General features: G+C 40.9%; 1 protein-coding gene across 48 annotated transcripts in view; it reads right to left on the bottom strand.

Annotated features, from left to right (window-relative positions):
- DTNA (dystrobrevin alpha) overlaps positions 1-19461 on the bottom strand; it is a 280266-nt gene that overhangs the window by 214101 nt on the left and 46704 nt on the right. For 4 of the 48 annotated variants that reach the window (XM_065585486.1, XM_065585500.1, XM_065585502.1 and 1 more), the window contains exon 1: positions 5227-5448. The exons of 37 other annotated variants lie outside the window; for them this stretch is intronic. In XM_065585486.1, the coding sequence (XP_065441558.1) occupies positions 5227-5243 (17 nt within the window). In that variant the 5' untranslated portion in view covers positions 5244-5448. Of the gene's footprint in view, positions 1-5226; positions 5449-5617; positions 5757-19461 lie in introns of those variants that run through there. 7 more of the 48 variants (XM_065585492.1, XM_065585503.1, XM_065585506.1 and 4 more) reach the window with 4 other exon arrangements.

The following is a 19461-nucleotide window of genomic DNA, read 5'->3' as shown; positions in this document are numbered from 1 at the left end:
CATGCTTATGACCCAAGTTATGTAGAACTGCATGATAGACCTATGATAGAATTTCTGTTTCTTCAGTTGTTCTTTTAAAATATGAAATTATGTTCAAAGATCTATGTTAAATAGAATGTTAAGGTTGCAAAGTCAAGCACTCAAAAGTTAGGAAATGCCCATGTTAAGGTCACCTGTGCAATTTAACATAGTGGGTTTTTTTAGTAATAGTGGTCAATTTGATGTCAGTTTACAGGAATAAAGAGTGAGCCACCACCACCAAGGAATGGTGATTCATTTTTATTTAAAATGAATGATACAGGATCTCTCTCACTCAGGTACAGATGAGAAACATACAAAAATACGGAGCTGCAACCAACACATTCCTGGCCTGAAAATCTCCTACGAATCAAAAACATTCCAATGTAATGCCAGTGCTTGCTCACTTTCCAAAGAAAACATCCCATCATGTGGGAACAGTGACAGAAAAGGTATTAGCTAATAGAAAGTATTCATTCTTGTTAAAATATTATTTTTAAAATGTGGCAAGTCAGGATAAATTTGTTGACTAATTTTATTTGCAAATCATTCTTCTGATTTGTTAATGGCTACTCAAAGGGTAGCTCTGCTAACCCAAATGAATTCTCCTCTATTTTACCTTAGTTCTCTTTCAAAAAACAGGTTACCATGTCAGAGCTCAAGCACGTATTTTTAAGTCTAATTACATGTATAAAACTTCAGTATTATACACTTCCTTTTCTTTATATTACAGTGCAGGGCCCAAGCTTTGACAACTGTACAGCAAAGTGTATTATTGGAGAGGGGTTTTATTGTGATGATAAAAAAAAAAAAGTAGTGTTTTTCAGCCATAGGTTCCAAAGCACTTTACAAAGCTGGGCAAACTTAATGATCCTCATCTTTACAGAAGGGGAAACTGAGACACAAATTAGTTAAGTGACCTGCCTAAAGCCAAAGACAGAAACCCTGACTCTCTGTCTAGTGCCTGTATCCGCTTAACAGTTCTGCCTCAGAAATGGTACAATTCAGCACACGGATCCATGATACTAAGATACATAGTTGAATATTCAGAGGAACTATTTTCACAGCTTATCCATCATGACCTTGGTTCTTTGAAAAGATCCCCAAATCCTATTGTTACTGCCAGATACAATATGAGATGACACACCAAGCCAGGACTCAAACAGAGACAGCAACATCTGAGTTCATAGACTCAGATGTTGCTGTCTCTGTTACATTTCCCCCCCAAAACAAAGCATATTAGGATCTCTCTCACCTATCACAACTGTAATATTCAGCATCCCATTAATATGAGGCTTCATTATACTTTCATATCCTGCCCCCAAATAAATTAGCATCAAGTCTCTGAGCTCACTCAGTAAGTACCTCATCTCTTGCTACAAAAACAATCTGATCAATAACCAGTCAGAAATTGAAAACCACTTGATGGATTGAGGGATTTCAATGGTGCTCTCTCTCTTGAGAATGGAATTGAGAAAGCACGTAGAATCAGGGATTAGAAAGGTGGCCATGTAGACATCATATTTTGAGACTGTACTGAAATACCTCTGAGTTTATAAATCTGAGATTCTCCAGGATGCAGTGAACCCCAGAAGGCACTGCATGCCAAAATAAACATGGCACCAGCTCTGGGAGTAAAATTTGTTAATACCTGAAGGAAACTGTTACTGCAGAGGTATTTTAGGGGCACTGAGGCCCAGAAGAAATACCTGCATTCTCAAGGATCCATTCCAAGAGATAGAGAACAAGGGCCTTGAAGACCCGTCTTACATTCTCTACAAGTCAATTTCTGAAGATGTTGGGAACCTAGATATGAGCAGTGGAGTCCTAAAAAAACTCCTGTTATCTCCAGGCACCTTATACTTGGTGCTCAGCTAACCAGAGTGATGGTGAGGGAAGAGGCAAAAAGAGGTTTAAGACACTCAGGGAAGTAGTAACTGGAAGGTCTGGGGCCAGAAAGAAAGGAAGAGTTACATAAAGTGCCAAGGAAGGAAGAGAAAAAATAGATGCAGAGGAGGGAAAGGCAGAATGCAGGGGCCAAAAGAAAAGATGTGGAACCCAGAGAAGAAGGATTTTCATATTCCTACACTGCAGCTAGTGGGTGGTTCTCAAGGACTGGATTAATAGACGTTAGTACAAAATATAACTAATCCACAGCCACTCTGGATTGCATGGTTCTCCCTGTGTCTCACACCATAGCCATTCAGAAGTTCATCGTGACTGATGGGGGCGGGGGGATTCAGAGCTTCCCGCTCCAAAAGCACAAGTCTCTACTACTTGAGATAGAGAATCTTCAGTAGGTGACAGCATTGCAAAGTTACAGCACCAGTTAATCCCTTTTATTAGAGCTCAGTAGTACACATATAAACCAGCTGGTCCACTACAATATTGTCTGCACAGCTGGTCAGGATTTTTCCATCATAATGATTTTCCAACAGAAAAATGCAGTTTCTGCACAATCAAAATTTTCCATTGGAAAATTTCAATTTTGCCAATAATTCTCAATTTTTCATTGGAAAACTCTAAATGAAATATTTTGTTTCAAGTGGGTTCAACCCCATTTGGAATATTTCACTGTGTTGAACTGACCCAAAATGTTTAATGTGAACTGACGCAACCTGCCACCCCCCTCCCGCATTTCTCTATTGTGAGCATTGCCTCATGGAAGTTGTAGTTTTGGCCCCCATTCTCTCATATGGGCTAGATTCCTTAGGGGTTTACATCTCCCAGGATGCAATGTGTACTTCCCTCTGATAAAGCTGTACGGTGCATCATGGGTGTTACATAACTGTGGATGCTTAGTCCAGCCAAGGAGCCTTGCCCATAAGGAAGAATGGGGTTATCATGCTTCAGTACTACAACTCCCGTGAGGCAAAGCACCAAAATACAGCAATGAAGTTTAATGTTGAACTGACTCAAAATAAAACATTCAACAAACTGAAACAAAATATTTGCGAACATCAAAATGTTTGATGCAGAAGAAGAGCTCTGATTAGCTCAAAATTTTCTCTCTCACACCAACAGAAACTGGTCCAATAAAAGATATTACCTCACCCACCTTGTCTCTCCATAATGTTTGATTTGGATCAAAAATGTCAATACAAAATGTTTCATGCTTTCAAAATTTTTAGGAATATTTTGTTCCATGACAAGTTGAAAATCAAAAATTTTCATCCCAATTTGAGATGAAAACAAAATATTAAAACATCAGAATTTCTTAAGAAATGAAAATTCTGATTTTCTCTCAGCTCTAATTGTCAGCCTCCCTCTTTCAAGTTTGGGACCTAACAAAAAACCACAGAAATCCACACACTCATCTAGAGAGCCAACAACCCTAATCTCTTATTATATTTGTATTACAATAGTACCTTGAGGTCCCACATGAGAACAGAACCCCACTGTGCTAGGCACTATAAGAGATGACCCCTGGCCGTAGACCTTGCAATATAAATAGACAAAAATGGACAAAGGGTGTGAGAAAGGTATTATTGTTCTTTTCACAGGGGTTTAGAGAGATTATATGACTTGTCCAAAGGCACAGAGATCTCCTATGTCCCAGTTCGTTGCTTCACTCACAATACCATCCTTTCTTGTCAAGGTTAAATCTGTTTCTTTATGTTTCATCAGCTAAGAAATAATACTTTTTTACAATGATACTATTATGTAAATAACCATTGTAGAATAAGACCTAGCTACAAGAGCACCATGGGGCAGATCCTCGGCAGGTGTGAACTGTCATAGCTCCACGGACTTCAATGCTGAGCATCTGCCCCATTCTATAGTGGCATATTTGTCATTACTTCCTCTTACATTTGTTTTAGATTTACCTTAAGAGTTCTGCAGTTTCTCCCACGCCCCCAGCTCTTGATTTAACTCATGCAATTCAATACAACCTACATAATCAAAGCAGAAATTATCTTTTATTTGACTTGCTGACACAAAAGATGCCAATGATATTCTAAAATTCTGGCAAGTTGATTGATATAAATGAACTCAGTCAATCAGCAAAGGGGTAACAGCTACTAGATACCTCATCTTTCCTTCAAATGAAGGAGAAATGTTTCTGTTTCAGTCAAGTGCAGCTCAGTATATTTTGCAAGGCAAAGACTGACTTGTAGCATTAAATAACTCTTAAGCTACACAGTCTATAAACAAGAATGGCAGAACTTTTATTTTTCTATAAAAAGCACCCTGCTCCCTGTGACTATTATGGGCAGCATTTATGCAAAAGAAATTCTGTATAAGTTAGGGTATGCTGACTCAAAAGTTTAAGCCAGGAATTTCACACAGTACACTGAAAAATGATACATGCACTTCCAAAATTCTGATAAAAAAATCAGTTTTATATTAAATCCTTGGAATAGAAGTTCTTACTAGGAAACAAACGCCTTGCTGATTTTCTGATATTAAAAAGCCCATTTTGTCTCATACACAAACATCAGCTTCGTCAGAAACATATAAGAAATTATTTAACACAAGCTCAAAGTATCTCTGCTCAGTAAAATGGCACATCTGTGAGATATAGTACCTACTTATTTTTGATAAATTGTTAAACAGAACAATGGCATCCTAAACCTTTCTATACTTCCACACTTTTTAAGGAAATATCACCATATTTTTGAATTAACCTAAAAATGACTTTGTTCGGAGAAAACAAAACAGCCCACAGTGAAAGTTATACAGTGACAAGTAATAGCATTTGGGGGGGCACGGGGAACGACTAGTATAAGTAATGAAACCTGTTTTGTGTTCACAATTTACACATTAGAAAATGGCAGATAAGTGAAACGATGAACAATTCAGAATCAGAAGAACACTACAGCAATGATTACCTTCCTTTGAAGCATGGAAAAATAAGTTTATTTCAACTTTGGTGAAGCACAATTTACAACAACAATCAGCAAATCTTACTGATGAATAAACTAAAAGTATGGGTAGGAAAAAAATCACAGGAAAACTCCATTCACAATTATAATGCTGAGATTATGAAAGTGTAAAATGTATTAACCATGTCAAAACAAGTACAGTTGTGTAATTCCAGCTCACTGAAACATAAAATCCAAATAAGTCATAAATGACAACAAGGAACTTTATCTAGAAACACACCTCATCTTAAATATACTGCTGAACTGTCCTGAATCCCAAGACAGAAAAGCCCCATGAACTTGCTGTAATGAAGTTGTATCCAAAAGACAACTTTCTACTTACCCTTCAGTATGTACCATGATTTCCTATGCCACCTTAATAATTCCAATGAATCCAGAGTTGTTTTATATTTAAAGAAGTACTATTAAAGTCCTTAACGTAGACAGAGGAAAGCTGACAAAACAGAACTCTGTGAGAAGCGAGGCAGAGAGGGATGAATTTAATCCTGGCTCAACGTGCTGTGTATTCTGTGTCTATCTTTAACTTGTAAATGATTTGGTTTCACATTCCACTGAAGTCCCGCTGGCAGATGCCTTTGCGAAGCTTACCAATCACAGGCACTCTGGTACACTCCCTTTCTCTCTTCCCCTGCCACTCCACCCCCATACCCACCCCCACCATTTTTCTCCTTCCTCTTAGATATCTAATACAGATTCATTCAGCTGTCTTTTACCTGTCTTCTGCAGGATGAAAGGAGATGCTTTCACCGATTGTTGTTATAGACAGACACAGAAAACAAAGCCTTCTGTTCACATTGTCTCCCTCCACACAAACACACTCGTTTGCACCCAGGAATTAACTGACTTCCAAACTTGGCTGCCCAGGGAAGGAATGTTCTGTGAGTGACATTCCTGAGAGCCTGCAGCAACAGAGCTCAGCAGCTATTCTGTTTCTCAGAACACTAAACCTGCAAAATTACTACACTGTAGTCTGTACGCAGGTTTTTCCAAAGGTATTTATTTAAATAACACAACACCCTCTTTTACAAATTACAAGAAGCATTATTTACAGAAGTCAAATTGCAATTTTAATCACATTTTCCACTGAACATGGTGTTTTACAGTTAAGAAACTAACTTAGCTTGTACAGATAAACTTTAAAAAAACCCAAACCTTCCTTTGAAACCTGTTTTAAAAATACATGGGATTTGGAAAACATGCTGTCGCAGCACATCAAAATTAAAATGGCAAACTGTCAATGCCTGCCTATGTGCAGTGGAGAGGTAGCTGATAGTACTGCTTGTGCCAGGTCTAATATTAGTCAAAGGCAATACCTTTGAGTTTGAATCCTGGAATCACTGATTATGTATCTATATGAAATAAGATCACAAGTCAGCATTATCTAGGGATGGTTACTAATGCAGGCTGTTCCAGAGGGAGGGAAGGAAGAGCTCTCTGTGCTGTTTCACATAGCTGTCATATCAGTCTTTGGCAGGGGATCATATCTGGAAGCTTACCGCAGCCCTGCCTGTGCAGAGAGATCTATATCAAGGGACAGGGTGTAAAAAAACAAGAAGATCATCTTACCAGATATCAAACACAAAACATCTAGGAAATACCCCTTAGAAAATTTTTATCTGCCTACAGATAAATTACTACCACAAACTGCATATTTGTTCAGAAGCCAGCACTCTGATACTGCAAGTGAAATATACGGACTGTTGATTAATGATAGCTTGCAAGGTGACAACCCAGAAAGTCAATAACAATAGCAGATAATAGCAATAATCAGCAGTCATGCGTGCTGATACAAACCTTTTAATATTACCTATTTGAAGCAACACGTTTTTAATTTGTAAATATGCATTTAGTTAAATATTGGTTGCAAACAAGAGTTTCTTATCTCAAACATCACACTAAATGAGAATGCAACATGCCACAAGATTCTGTGTAAAGCATTTGAATTACTGAACATTTTCAGATGTATCTTGGAAAATGTCAGTTTGTAGTCCAGCCAATTTGCACACAATGATAACATGGCACAGGTTTGTATTTTACAGCGTCTTAGGCCTTTGTCTGATCTACAAAATAGAACTGCTGCTGACAGCAGATGCTAACCCAGTTTTCAGGTGAACCAGTGTTGAACACAGGCCAAGTTCAATTGTAGACAAGTGTAGACAAACTGATCAGCGCCACTTCAGCTGCAAACAACTGTTGTCATCAATGGCTCTATTTTGTAGTACAGACAAGGCCCCAAATATTTCAGAACACTGGGGCTGAGGGACTGAACTGTCTGACTAACAAAAATTACCATGTATTTTCAATAATTCATGCTAACAAAGAAAACAGCTCAGGTTTTTGCAAGTGAGTCTGTATCAAAACTGGGACCTCTGCAGCTAAATGCATGAGTCTCTACTGCCTGAGCTAAAAGCCATTTAGTCCTTATCTGAGGCTGTAGCAGACTCATTAATCTCTAAGTGGTCTCAGTGCCACTAGAGGGGACAGAATACCACACCCAGGAGGTGCGTGGGTTACAAATCTATCCTGTAAAGTGCCCACAGTTCCACAGACTATCACTCTGGTAATAAACATCACCATTTTGTTGCCGCACATATCCAAGACTGCTAGTCAATAGAGATTCTTGATCCTCTGACAACAGACATTTCGCCTGACAAGACCTAAAGGGCAGTCTTCTTAGTAATGTAAAGGTGTGCATTTGTAGGGGAGACAGTACACCTGCACTATCTCCTGTGAGCTAATAACCATTACCGCAGCTGTCAGTCCTCATTGTTGAAAATGTGCAAATCTTGTACTACTCTTCTGCCTTGCTCTTCTGTAAGCAATTGGGGGAGATAAGATTTGATAAAAACAAAGGACTACATAGCCATTTCCACTTTAAATCCCACATATACTAAACTAGCAGCTCCTCACAAATTAGAGTCTGCTACAGTCTATTTGTGTTCCATTACTCTGGAAGAACTGGCAGTAATATACAAATATCAAAGGCTGTACTAGCTGACAACAAGACTCCTCAAGAGTCAAACAAGCTGTTTCAAATCCCCAACCTTTGCTACCCTTAGCAAACATTGCCTTAAACAAGTTCATTGCACACCTGTGAACACAGAGCTTTAAAAACACCAGCAAATGAAAAGCATGCCATGGACTTGCAGAATTGCAGAAGTCATTTAACTTCTCTTTGTCTTAGTTCCCCAAAATTGTGACTTCTGAATACAGTTTACTTACCTGGTAGCAGGGTGCAAGGCTTAGAATTGCAAAGTATTATCGCACATCAATGCTCATTATGTTATTGGAATTGATAGATATATATTAATATATATTCTGATACCAAGTTTCTCTTAATAGGAAAAACAAGCATAGACATGTCACAGTCTCTCCTGTGCTTGGGGACAGTATGGCTGCTGTACCACCCCTAATTTAGGCCCCTGCCTAATTGGCACAATCTGTCCCTTTGTGTTCAGCTATTAACAAAGTGCACAAAATTCATTCCTTGTCTTCTCTTGTTTTCCAATGTCTTGAATGTATTTGTCTCGACAATCTTAGATTTTGAGCTCGCTGGAGCAAGGAATGTGAATTGCCCTATGGGCCATATCCTGCAAAAATCTTACTCACAAGAGTAGTCTTTGCTTTTACAAGTAGTCCCATTAACCTCAATGGAATGACTTGAGTGAGGATTGCTTATAAGATTCACAGAATCCAAAGCCAGAAGGGACCATTGCAATCGTCTATTCTGACCTCATGTATAACACAGACCAGCGAACTTCCTCAAAATAATTCCTAGAGCATATTTTATAGAAAAACTGCCACTCTTGATTTCAAAGGTGCCAGTGATGGAGAATCCACCACAACCCTTGGAATTGTTCCAATTATTAATTATCCTCACTGTTAAAAATGCATTGCCTTATTTCCAGTCTGATTTGTCTAGCTTCAAATTCTAGACACTGGATTCAGTTATACCTTTCTCTACTAGAATGAAGAGCCCATTATCAAATACTTGTTCCTCGTCTAGGTAGTTATATACTGTAATCAAGTCATCCCTTAATCTTCTCTTTGTTAAACTAAATAGGATGATCAGAGGAATGGAAAACCTACCTTATGAGAAGAGACTCGGGGAGCCTGGCTTGTTTAGCCTCCCCAAAAGAAGGCTGACGGGAGATATGATTGCTCTCATATCAGGGAGGGAGAGGAGAGGGAGAGGAGTTATTTAAGTTAAGTGCCAGTGTTGACACAAGAACAAATAAATATAAACTGGCCATCAATCTCTTTAGGCTTGAAATTAGATGAAGATTTCTAACCATCAGAGTGAAGTTCTGGAACAGTCTTTCAAGGAGAACAGCGGCAGCAAAAAGCCTAATGACTTCAAGACTGAGCTTGATAAGTTTATGGAGGGAATGGAATGATAAGACTGCCTACAATGGTATGTGGCCCATCTGCAACTGGTTGTAGCAAAAATCCCCAGTGGCCAGAGATGGGGCACTAGATGGGGAGGGCTCTGAGTTACTATAGATAATTCTTTCCCAGGTATCTGCCTGGTGGGTTTTGGCCACATGCTCAGGGTCTAACTGATCATCATATTTGGCAGAGTAAATGGTGGATTCTTTGTAATGTGAAGTCTTTAAATCATGATTTGAGGACTTCAGTAACTCAGGCAGAGGTTAGGGGTCTACTACAGGAGTGGGTGGATGAGGTTCTTTGGCCTGCCATGTGCAGGAGATCAGACTAGATGATCACGATGATCCCTTCTGGCCTTAAAGTCTATGAATCTATGAGATTGAACTCTGAATCTACCACTATAAGGCATATTTTCTAATCCTTTAATCATTCTTATGGCTCTTCTCTGAATCCTCTGCAATTTATCAACATAATTCTTGAATTGTAGACACCAGAACTGTACACAGTATTCCAGCAGTGGTAATTAATACAGAGGTAAGATAACCTCTCTGTTCCTACTCAAGATTCCCTGTTTATACATCCCAGGATCGCATTAGCTCTTTTGGCCACAGCATCACACTGGGAGCTCATGTTCAGCTCATTATTCACCACCACACCCAAATCTTTTTCAGAATCACAGCTTCCCAAGATAGAGTCTCCCATCCTGTAAGTGTGGCCTACATTCTTTGTTCTTAGATGTATACATTTACATTCAGCCATATTAAAACACATATTGTTTGCTTATGTCCGCTTACCAAGCAATCCAGATCATTCTGTATCAGTGACCTGTCCTTTTCCTTCTTTAACACTCCCTCAATTTTTGTGTCATCTGCAAACTTCAATGATGATTTTATGTTTTCTTCCAGGACATTGATAAAAATATTCAATAGATTGGACCAAGAACCAATCCCTAGAAACACACCTGCTCGACGATGATTCCCTATTTACAATCACATTCTGAAACTTATAAGTTAGTCAGCTTCTAATACATCTAATGTGTGCCATGTTAATTTTATATTGTTCTAATTTTTAATCAAAATGTTGTGTGATATCAAGTCAAATGCCTTAGAGAAATCTATTAACATCAACACTATAATCTTTATCAACCAAACTTGTAATCTCATAAAAAAATCAAGTTAGTTTGACAGGATATATTTTCCATAAACCTATGTTAATTGGCATTAATCGTATTACCCTCCTTTAATTCTTTATTAAACAAATCCCATATCAGCTGTTCCATTATCTTGGCAGGGACTGATGTCAGACTGACAGGACTATAATTACCCAGGTCACTCCATTTGCCCTTTTAAAATATTGGCACATTAGTGTTCTTCCAGACTTCTGGAACTTCCCCAGTGTTCCAAGACTTAGGCTATATCTACACTACTGCTGTAAGTCGACCTACGCTAAGCAACTCCAGCTACGTGAATAACGTAGCTGGAGTCGACATACCTTAGGTCAAGTTACCACAGGGTCTACACTGCCGGGGGTCTACAGGAGAAACTCTCCCATCGATTTACCTTACTCTTCTTGTCGAGGGTAGAGTACAGGGGTCGACTGGAGAGCGACCTGCTGTCGATTTGGCGGGTCTTCACTGGACCCCGCTAAATCGACTGCCAGTGGATCGATCTCAGAGCATCGATCCTGGCTGTAGTGTAGACCGCCCTTACCCAAAATTAACATTAATGGTCCAGTGAATGCCTCAACTAGCTCTTTTAAGAGTAAGTTATTAGTAGGAGCCTTCAACTATATGATCCCCTCCTGACTTTATTCATGGTTACTTTAAATTAATCTAGACGAGCTCCTCCACAATCCACTCCGAGGCTCAGAGTTCCTCCCCAAGGACTACTCAGCCACTCTGACCTCTTTAATATCCAGGTGGGATATTGACTCACCTTCACCAGTGAGGCAATAAAATCCACTTACCATTTTCCTGTACGAGCATCTCCTGCCAGCCTATTAAACAGTTTTGCAGGGTCATATCCTATATTTATACAGTATATTTAAAGTTTAGGTGCCATCCGAGTTATATTATTAATAATAATACATGTTAATAACCAGATGGGTCAAAGCACTTGACAATATACTTTATGGAGCAATCGTGCATTGATAGGAGTTGGACTGGATTTTTTCATTTCCAATTTCTATGATTCTATGAATGGATTCAATCATGGTGGCATAAATTTAAGATGCCCAAGGTCATAAATGTACCTGCCCAGAATGAATCATATTTTCAGGTCACTAATTTTATTGAAGTGAAAAATATGAATAAATGGCTTACTTTCAAGCAATTCTACTCTTCTTATATATGTCCCAAACATTGGGCCACGTGTTCAGCCCACACTAATCCCATTTGCACTTCTCCGGCAGTTCAAAGAGGATGTAAAGCTGCCTTATGGGAGCAGCTGATAATTCCCCTGATTTAAGGGAATCTCCAGGTAGCAGGCTTTAGGCCACCTGCTCATTATCTCTGTGTAGTGGATATGTCAAGATAGTCTGAAATGGAGATGCATCTGTACGGAGTGTGCCCAGATCTTGCTGTGTTCTGGGCATATTAGGCCAGAATGGCCTGTAGGAGACATTTCCAGCCAGTGTTAGACTAGCCCTGGGGCTGCTCTATCTTATGCTTGGGCTGGCTCTACTCCTGGCTGCCTAGAAACAGGGGAGGTGGAAAGGCAGAGCAGCTGAAGATCAAGCCCTCTTTTTAAAACACAGATCTCATTTCCTCCCTTCATCGAATGGCTAATTCCATTTTCTAACTCCAAATTGCTTCTAAAGATGCAGCCCTTCTTGATTAACAATATTGAAGTTATGCACCAGAATCATACAAATGTTGCAAGATTACAATGCGGCATGCATGAGCCATCAGACTATGGTGCTAAATCAAGGTCCTCAGCAGGCTAACAACCAAATGCTCAGGGACCAAACACACTCTTAGTTATACCAAGCAAGTATTTTTCCAGCTAATTAGGAGCCATGAATGGAACAGCTTTCTGTCTTAGAGTGACAAAGAGGAGGATTAGTGTTATAAAGCTATTTGCAAATACATATCAAACACAGCTTTAAAAAAAATCTATTCCTTAGTGAAATACAGCATTTATTATATAAAAAAAATCCAATGTTACCCAACTTTTTAAAAGATACTAATATTCTCTCCACAACTTTTAGCAAGCAAACTAACAAAAATGGAAAAAGCACACAGCACCCCCTCTGCCAACCCAAGAGATGCCATAGAAACAGTAAGCACTTTCTTTTCTACAAGAGGCAAACCATATCAAATCTGCATGAGACCATGAGAACTCTGCTCACAACTGACCCAGCAACAAAATATAAAGCATAAAGAAGAAACCAGCAGCTACTGAAAGACTATGAGAACATACCTTGTACTTTGCAAAATCAAACCATTATTTACCAGATACAGCTGTACACTCAATTTGTTTGAAACTCACATACTACATTTTGATACATTTTTATATCAAGGCAAGATTTCCCCATATAGGTAATAAGAGCAGCACTGTTCCAAAGGAGCTAGTCTTTAGAAACTAAATATCAATGTTCCCTGACAGAACTAAGAGAGAACTCCTGCTTCAGTTACACATGCTCCAAACACCCATGAGGCAGGAGTGGATTTACCATGAAACAAACCGTGCGGTGGCACAGGGCCCCCAACAACAGGGAGGCCCCCAAAATGCAGGACAAATATCTGACAACCTGCCCCCGAGTCCCAGCCGGCAGCGCAGCAGGGCCAGGTAGGCAGGCTGCCTGCACGTCGTGGCCAATTGCCCCACGCCACTCCCAGAAGTGGCTGGCTGCTGGCACGTCTCTGCGCGTCCCTGGCGGGGACAGAGACCCGCTGCCCTCCTCCCCCTCAAGGGGCGCACAGAGATGTGCCAGCAGCAGGGCTAAGGCGACTCCCTGCCCGCTCTGCCTCCCTCTCTTCGTGCTGCTTCACTCCTGGAAGCGACCGGCATGTCCCTGTGGGCTGCCCCCGTCCCGAGCGCCAACTTTGCAGCTCCCATTGGCCAATGGAAGCTGTGGGCAGCAGCACACGGAGACCCCCTGACCCCTCCCCTGCCTAGGAACTGCTGCCAGAGGGGGGTGGGGTGCTGGTTGCTTTGGGAGATGTGCCGCCCTAGGTAAGCACCGCCCCCTTGCCCCTCTCCCACATCCCAACCGCCTGCCCCAGCCCAGAGCCTGCACCCCGCACCCAAACTTCCTCCCAGATCCCGCACCCTCTTCCACACCTCAACTCCCTGCCCCAGCCCGGAGCCCGCACCCAAACTTCCTCCCAAAGACCACCCCCACGCCCCCTCCTACATCCCACCCCCCTTCCCCAATCAAGGTACCTCACTTTATTTTCATTTACTTCCCATTACTTATAATATAGGAGGAGGATGAAGAAAAAAAGAATGAAAACGAGGAGGGGGGGAGATAAGAGAGAATGTTCTTTTTCTTGTCTGGGTCCCAAGGGGGAGGCCCCAAAAATGAAGCTGTGCACAGGGCCCCACTAACTCTAAATATGCCGCTGCAATGAAGAGAAAATTGTATTTTGAAATTGTCCACATTGATAGGCAAACCCAAGATCTAATGTCTCTAAAATACAATATAATTTCAAACACAATGGTTTGTGGTAGGTGAATTTTTGACTGTATAAAATTGAAAGAAATAAGTGGCCTATAGAAAATAAATCATTAGTATGTGTACACGGAGTCCCATACCACTGAGCACTAAGTCTTTTCTGTGCTGGAGGGGCCAGTAGATAAATAACAAAAGCATATCCTCAATTGTTGATTCCATGCCTCAAAAGGCCGAAAGTGGCAACTATAAAAAAGGCTATGAAAAAAGACAATTAAAAAGTTTCAGTGCAGTGCTAAGTACAGCACATGACTCCTTTCAACTGAGCACGGCAGGAATCTTTGTTGCTCTAAAGGTTCCACTGCAACCAAGCATGCATACAAAAGTTTGTGAAGACAGCATAAAGCAGCAGTTCTCAAACTGTGGGTCAGGACCCCAAAGTGGTTTGTGACCATGTTTTCACGGGGTCACCAGGGCTGGCGTTATGCTTGCTGGGGCCTGGGGCCGAAATCCCGGCCCCACCGCCTGGGGCCAAAGCCAAAGCCCGGCTCAAGCTTTGGCTTCAGCCCTGGGTGGCAGTGCTCACGTTACAGGCCTCCCCACCCCCGCCCGCGGTTGAAGCCCTTTGGCTTTGGCCCCCACACCTGGGGCAGTGGGGTTTGGGTGAGCTAAGGCTTCAGTCCCCCGTGCTGGGGTCATGTAGTAATTTTTGTTGTCAGAAGGGGGTTGCGGTGCAATGAAGTTTGAGAACACTTGGAATAAAGCATCACACTACTAAAGGAGACACCACATTGCAATCCATGCCTGAGAGAGAGACTGAAAGGCCTGAGTAAGCACGAATCAAAGTATTAGAACTAGCCTCGTCAGAGATCAAGAGCAGAGTGAGAACTGCTTGGTCAAGCAAATGGTCCTCACTCATCCTTGAATCTAAAGCACAGTTGTCAATGAAGTGCTGTCTTCCGCACAGAATAAAGACTCCCAGTATGTTATATCACAGCAGAAGCAACAAATGCAATTTGTCTATTTTTGCCTGGACAGATGACCAAAGGCCCTTAGTGGAAATCTGGCCAGAGTCATAGAATCATAGGACTGGAAGGGACCTTGATAGGTCATCTAGTCCAGTCCCCTGCATTCTTGGCAGAACTAAGTAGGAATGTACGAAGGTATGCAGGCAGGCAAATAAATACATTTGCGCACACACAACTGTCCAGAATGGAAAGGGGATAATCCCAGAAACAATTCAAATGAACCTCTCTTCTACTTGGCCTGTGGAAAAAACAAAACAAACAAAACGACCTCTCACTAATTCTCTAATATAAAATTTGATATTAACTTTATTCAACCTCCCAGTGGAAGAGCTTGGGAAAGAAGGGAAAACAATGAGCTTTTTTACTAGGGGAAAAAAAATAAGAAATCAGACCTTAAGTAATGATTGGAAGTCTCAGGACACTGGTATTGGGGTATGGAACCTTTTAGCTATAGATCACCAGGCTGACTGTCATCTAGGTTCACTGTAATTTAGTCACTACCAGCTGAACAGCGCTATGTGATACAAATTGATGTTCTCCATCCAGTTTTTAGTGGACAAGTACATCCATCAAAACCTCCTCCCCTAGCTCTAGGATGACCAGATAGCAAGTATGAAAAATTGGGACAGGGGGTGGGGAGTAATCGGCGCCTATATAAGAAAAAGCCCCAAATATTGGGACTGTCCCTATAAAATTGGGACATCTGGTCACCCTTTCTAACTCCCACCTGAACCCAGAAAGACCTACACAGACACAGATCACAAACTGGCACCCTTGCCTCTGATATGGGAGCAAGGACTGAATGGATGTTTTACACTGAACTATTCTCTCTCCCCTAAAGGTCCAAGCCAAGGTTGAAGCAGATGGGCTAAATAATCTGAAGGAAGCTTGCACTATTGCTCCCTCTGCTGTACCAGTTCTGTGTATAAATCCCAAATGTCAGCATTTGGAACTGTCTGATACCTTTCATAAGCACAGGACAGACAGACACAGATAGATCTGAACAGAGGATAAAGAAAATCAGGAAGGATGAAAAAAAACAATGAGATGATGCTTAACAGATTTTTATGTGTTTAAAGCTTTGACTCTTTCTCTCTACGTCCTGGCAGGGAGCTAACTCCATAGTCCCAGAGTGGTGGAAGGCATGTAGCAGAAAATGCCTTTTCTTGAGCTTGAACTCCTCTCTTTACAATAGGTGTCTTATTATAGATAATGATCTCATCTTAAGATAAAGATGGATGTCGTGATTAGCTGCACTGCTCACTCTGTGAAGAAATTCACTTGAAGCTGGCCAAGCATAGTTGCTGATAGCTGTAGAATTACAAGTTATATAATATAGTCAGTAAATGCTTCACATCCTGTGGTTCATTGCAGGCATCAAAAGGAAAAAAACATGAGTCACAAGAATGCCACATTGGATTTAAAAAATGAAGTTTAAACAAAAAAGGGGAAAGGAAAAAAACAATTTAGTTGATACTTTGGAAATTAACAGTCTGATTTACAGAGAGGATGATTTTTTAACCCATAACAACCTGAATGTGTTCAGTCAATAAACCTATTGTACACAATATTTTTGAAGGTGGAGACACTGTGATGTTCGATACGAGCCATAATCCGCATCAGCAATTGCCGTACAAGCTTTCCTATGAATCCATTGGAGATCTTGTACTTAGAAAAGATATATTTAGCCTCCATATTAGATCTCAGCTGATCTCTAGAGTAATCTTTCAGTTATATCAAACTTCCACATTTGATCTGCTGATTTTTTAATAATCCAAGATAGATTTGAGAAAGTTTCAAAGACAAAAATCATCTTTTTAACAAGTTTTTTGAGAAAGTGCAAAGTAATCCAAATGGGAAGGAATAAATATATGAAATACTTTATTTATCATGCAATACTTATAGGATGAGGATGAGGTCATGAAAGGGATGATGAAGGTTGGAGTGGAATGCACCAATTCAAATTTGTTTGCCTTGAAAGAATCATACACACATTTCACACCTTCAATGAAATTATAAATACTCTATACAAGAAAATCCTCAAAACTACTATTAGTACCATCCTGAGATTGAGTAATAAATCACTGAAGTGTGGAAATGCAATGTTACAATTAAGTGTTCAGCTATGTTCCCTTATTTGTATGTCTTAAAATATTATCTCGTTTTTACATTATCAAATTATTTATCAGTTAACAAAATACAAAAAAAATGGTATTTCCTATAGCACCTTCATAAAGTGAATTAAACCACACTACTTACAGTCATCAGGCTTGGCTTGATTAAATATCCATGGGATCTACCAAACAAGGCAAGTTTGAAGAAAACTGGTTCAGTAGTTTGTGAATATTTCGCATGGGATTTTCAAAAGTGCCTAACTCTGCTCCCAGTTAAGTCAATTTAAATTCTATTAACTTCAATGGTAGCAAGATTAGGCCAATGTTGAGCACTGTTTAAAATTTCACTTTTAAAGCAGCTGCCCCCCCAATAGGAGAATGGGGAGATCTTCATGTGGAAGGTAACCTGTGTGTGCAGATCTGGGGTAGGCTGCAGGTGGAGATAATCCAGTTCAATGGAGTTATTCCAGATTTACGTGAGTGCAAGGAAGTGCAGAGTTTGGTTTCAGTCTGAGCACACTGGGCCCAATTCAGGTTGTCCAGATTTGCTTGAACTAGCACTGTCAAGAACCAGTCGGATCTAGTTTCACTGGTGAAACTAGATGAAATACAAAAATGTTAGTTAACAGGATGGATGGTGAACAAATTCTTCTATTGTTAATAATATGAGGTAACACTATTAGCTCAGGTTGGAACTTTAAAAAAAAAAAAAGATCCTATCTTAATGGTGTCTCCTTAAAGAAACACCATTATAAAACCCACACATAAACAGCACTCATACACAACAGGCACAGTTTCACTGTCACTCAGATGGCAGGAAACTATCCTGAATGAACATGATCCTGTAATACAGCACTTCATCATGTGCTTCCTAAATCAGTAGTGTTTTTATTCCAAATGAAAGAATTATTTTTTTCTCAGCTTTGAATACTGTAGTCGATCTAAGAGCCCTAGAAACTATTATTTATGGTTGCTGCTATAGAAGCCTTGCCCCAGGACTTTGTGATTGAACACTGAATATCTTGGGGAGTTGAAATGAAAGGCAGCTGGGATAGATTTATTAAAGGCATGCTTTCCCATATATACAGTAGTCAGCTAACATATCCACAGGCACTCTGAGGGTGAGGATACTGCAAGGCCTTTTCTCTAGGACATCACTGTATTTCACTTTTCCAGTTATCTGTATTTTCTTTTTTAAAGGAGAGGTGACATGACAATATTGATAGGCATTCAGGTTCCCCGAGGCATGTCATGCAATCCAGGAGACAGTTTTTCAAACCATACATGTCATGCAGATATTGTTTCTCAAAGTAAATAAAATATGAGCTTCAGTTTAAGAATACAAAGGGAATTGCTCTGGGTTGTTCCTGGGTTTAAATATGTGTGCACAAAGGGGTGGAACCTAAGAGACCTTCTGCCTGCTGCCCCTTCTTCCCTTTCTGTTTGTTCCTTTCTTGCCCTTTTACCAAGGGATATTCCCTTCATGTGTCCCTGGGAGGTACATTTTTCTCCCAGAAGGATGGGAAGGAAGAGAGTCCATGGAGCCAGCCCCCCTCTATATCACACTACAGGGCTAGCTGTCATGGTGACCCATTGGCCTCAAACCCAGGTCCACAGGAGCAGCCATGCTTCAACCCTCCACTTGGCAACCTGCTGCCAACTGTTCACCCAGGACCCACGAAGGCCAGCCCCAGGTTGAGGCTCCACCCTGAGATACTATTAGCAGAGTCACAGAGCAACCGGTTGGCCTGCTGGCCCTATTTAAGCCAGGAACAAGAAGGTGTCTGAACAAGTGGGATCCATCATGCTCAGAACTGTGTAACTTGTGCCTCCTTTTCCCCATGCTTGACTTCCCAGTGTCCTGACCTGGCTTGACTCCTGACCTGTGACTTGTGGTTTTGATCTCCAGTTTGTCTCTTGCCTTGGACTCCCAGGTATCCTGACCCAACCTGACTATGGTTACTGACTTGTGGTTCTGATCTCCAGTTTGGCTCCTGCTTCTGATCTCCTGGTATCCTGACCAAGTTGACTCTTGACTCCTGACTGTGGACTCTGGCTCTGACCACTACGTATGGCTGTCCACAGACTTGACACTAGCTGGTCACGGAGAGGGGGGACAGGCTGCATCACCCAAAGGGGCTGGTGCAGACTCTGCACTCCTTCTGTATGCCAGGGAACTGTGATAGGGATTGTGCCTTAGGAGGAAGTGTCTCTGCTTGAGCTCCACCTGGGTCTGTGCAGCTTCACCTGACTTCCCAGTGCAGGCCAGTAGTTAAATGTCACAACTTGGGCCTAAAAATAAAACTAATATATAATACCCAAGGGCTGTATACAACATTTTTAGCCTTCACTGTAGCCCAGGACTCCTCATTTTCTCTTGTTGTCAGTAGTGGATGTTTATAGTAATCTACT

Source organism: Chrysemys picta, chromosome 2 (assembly GCF_011386835.1).
Source record: "Chrysemys picta bellii isolate R12L10 chromosome 2, ASM1138683v2, whole genome shotgun sequence".
Lineage (NCBI taxonomy): Eukaryota > Metazoa > Chordata > Testudines > Emydidae > Chrysemys > Chrysemys picta.
The sequence above is the reverse complement of the archived record's forward strand: the minus strand, read 5'-3'. Positions and strand labels throughout refer to the sequence as shown.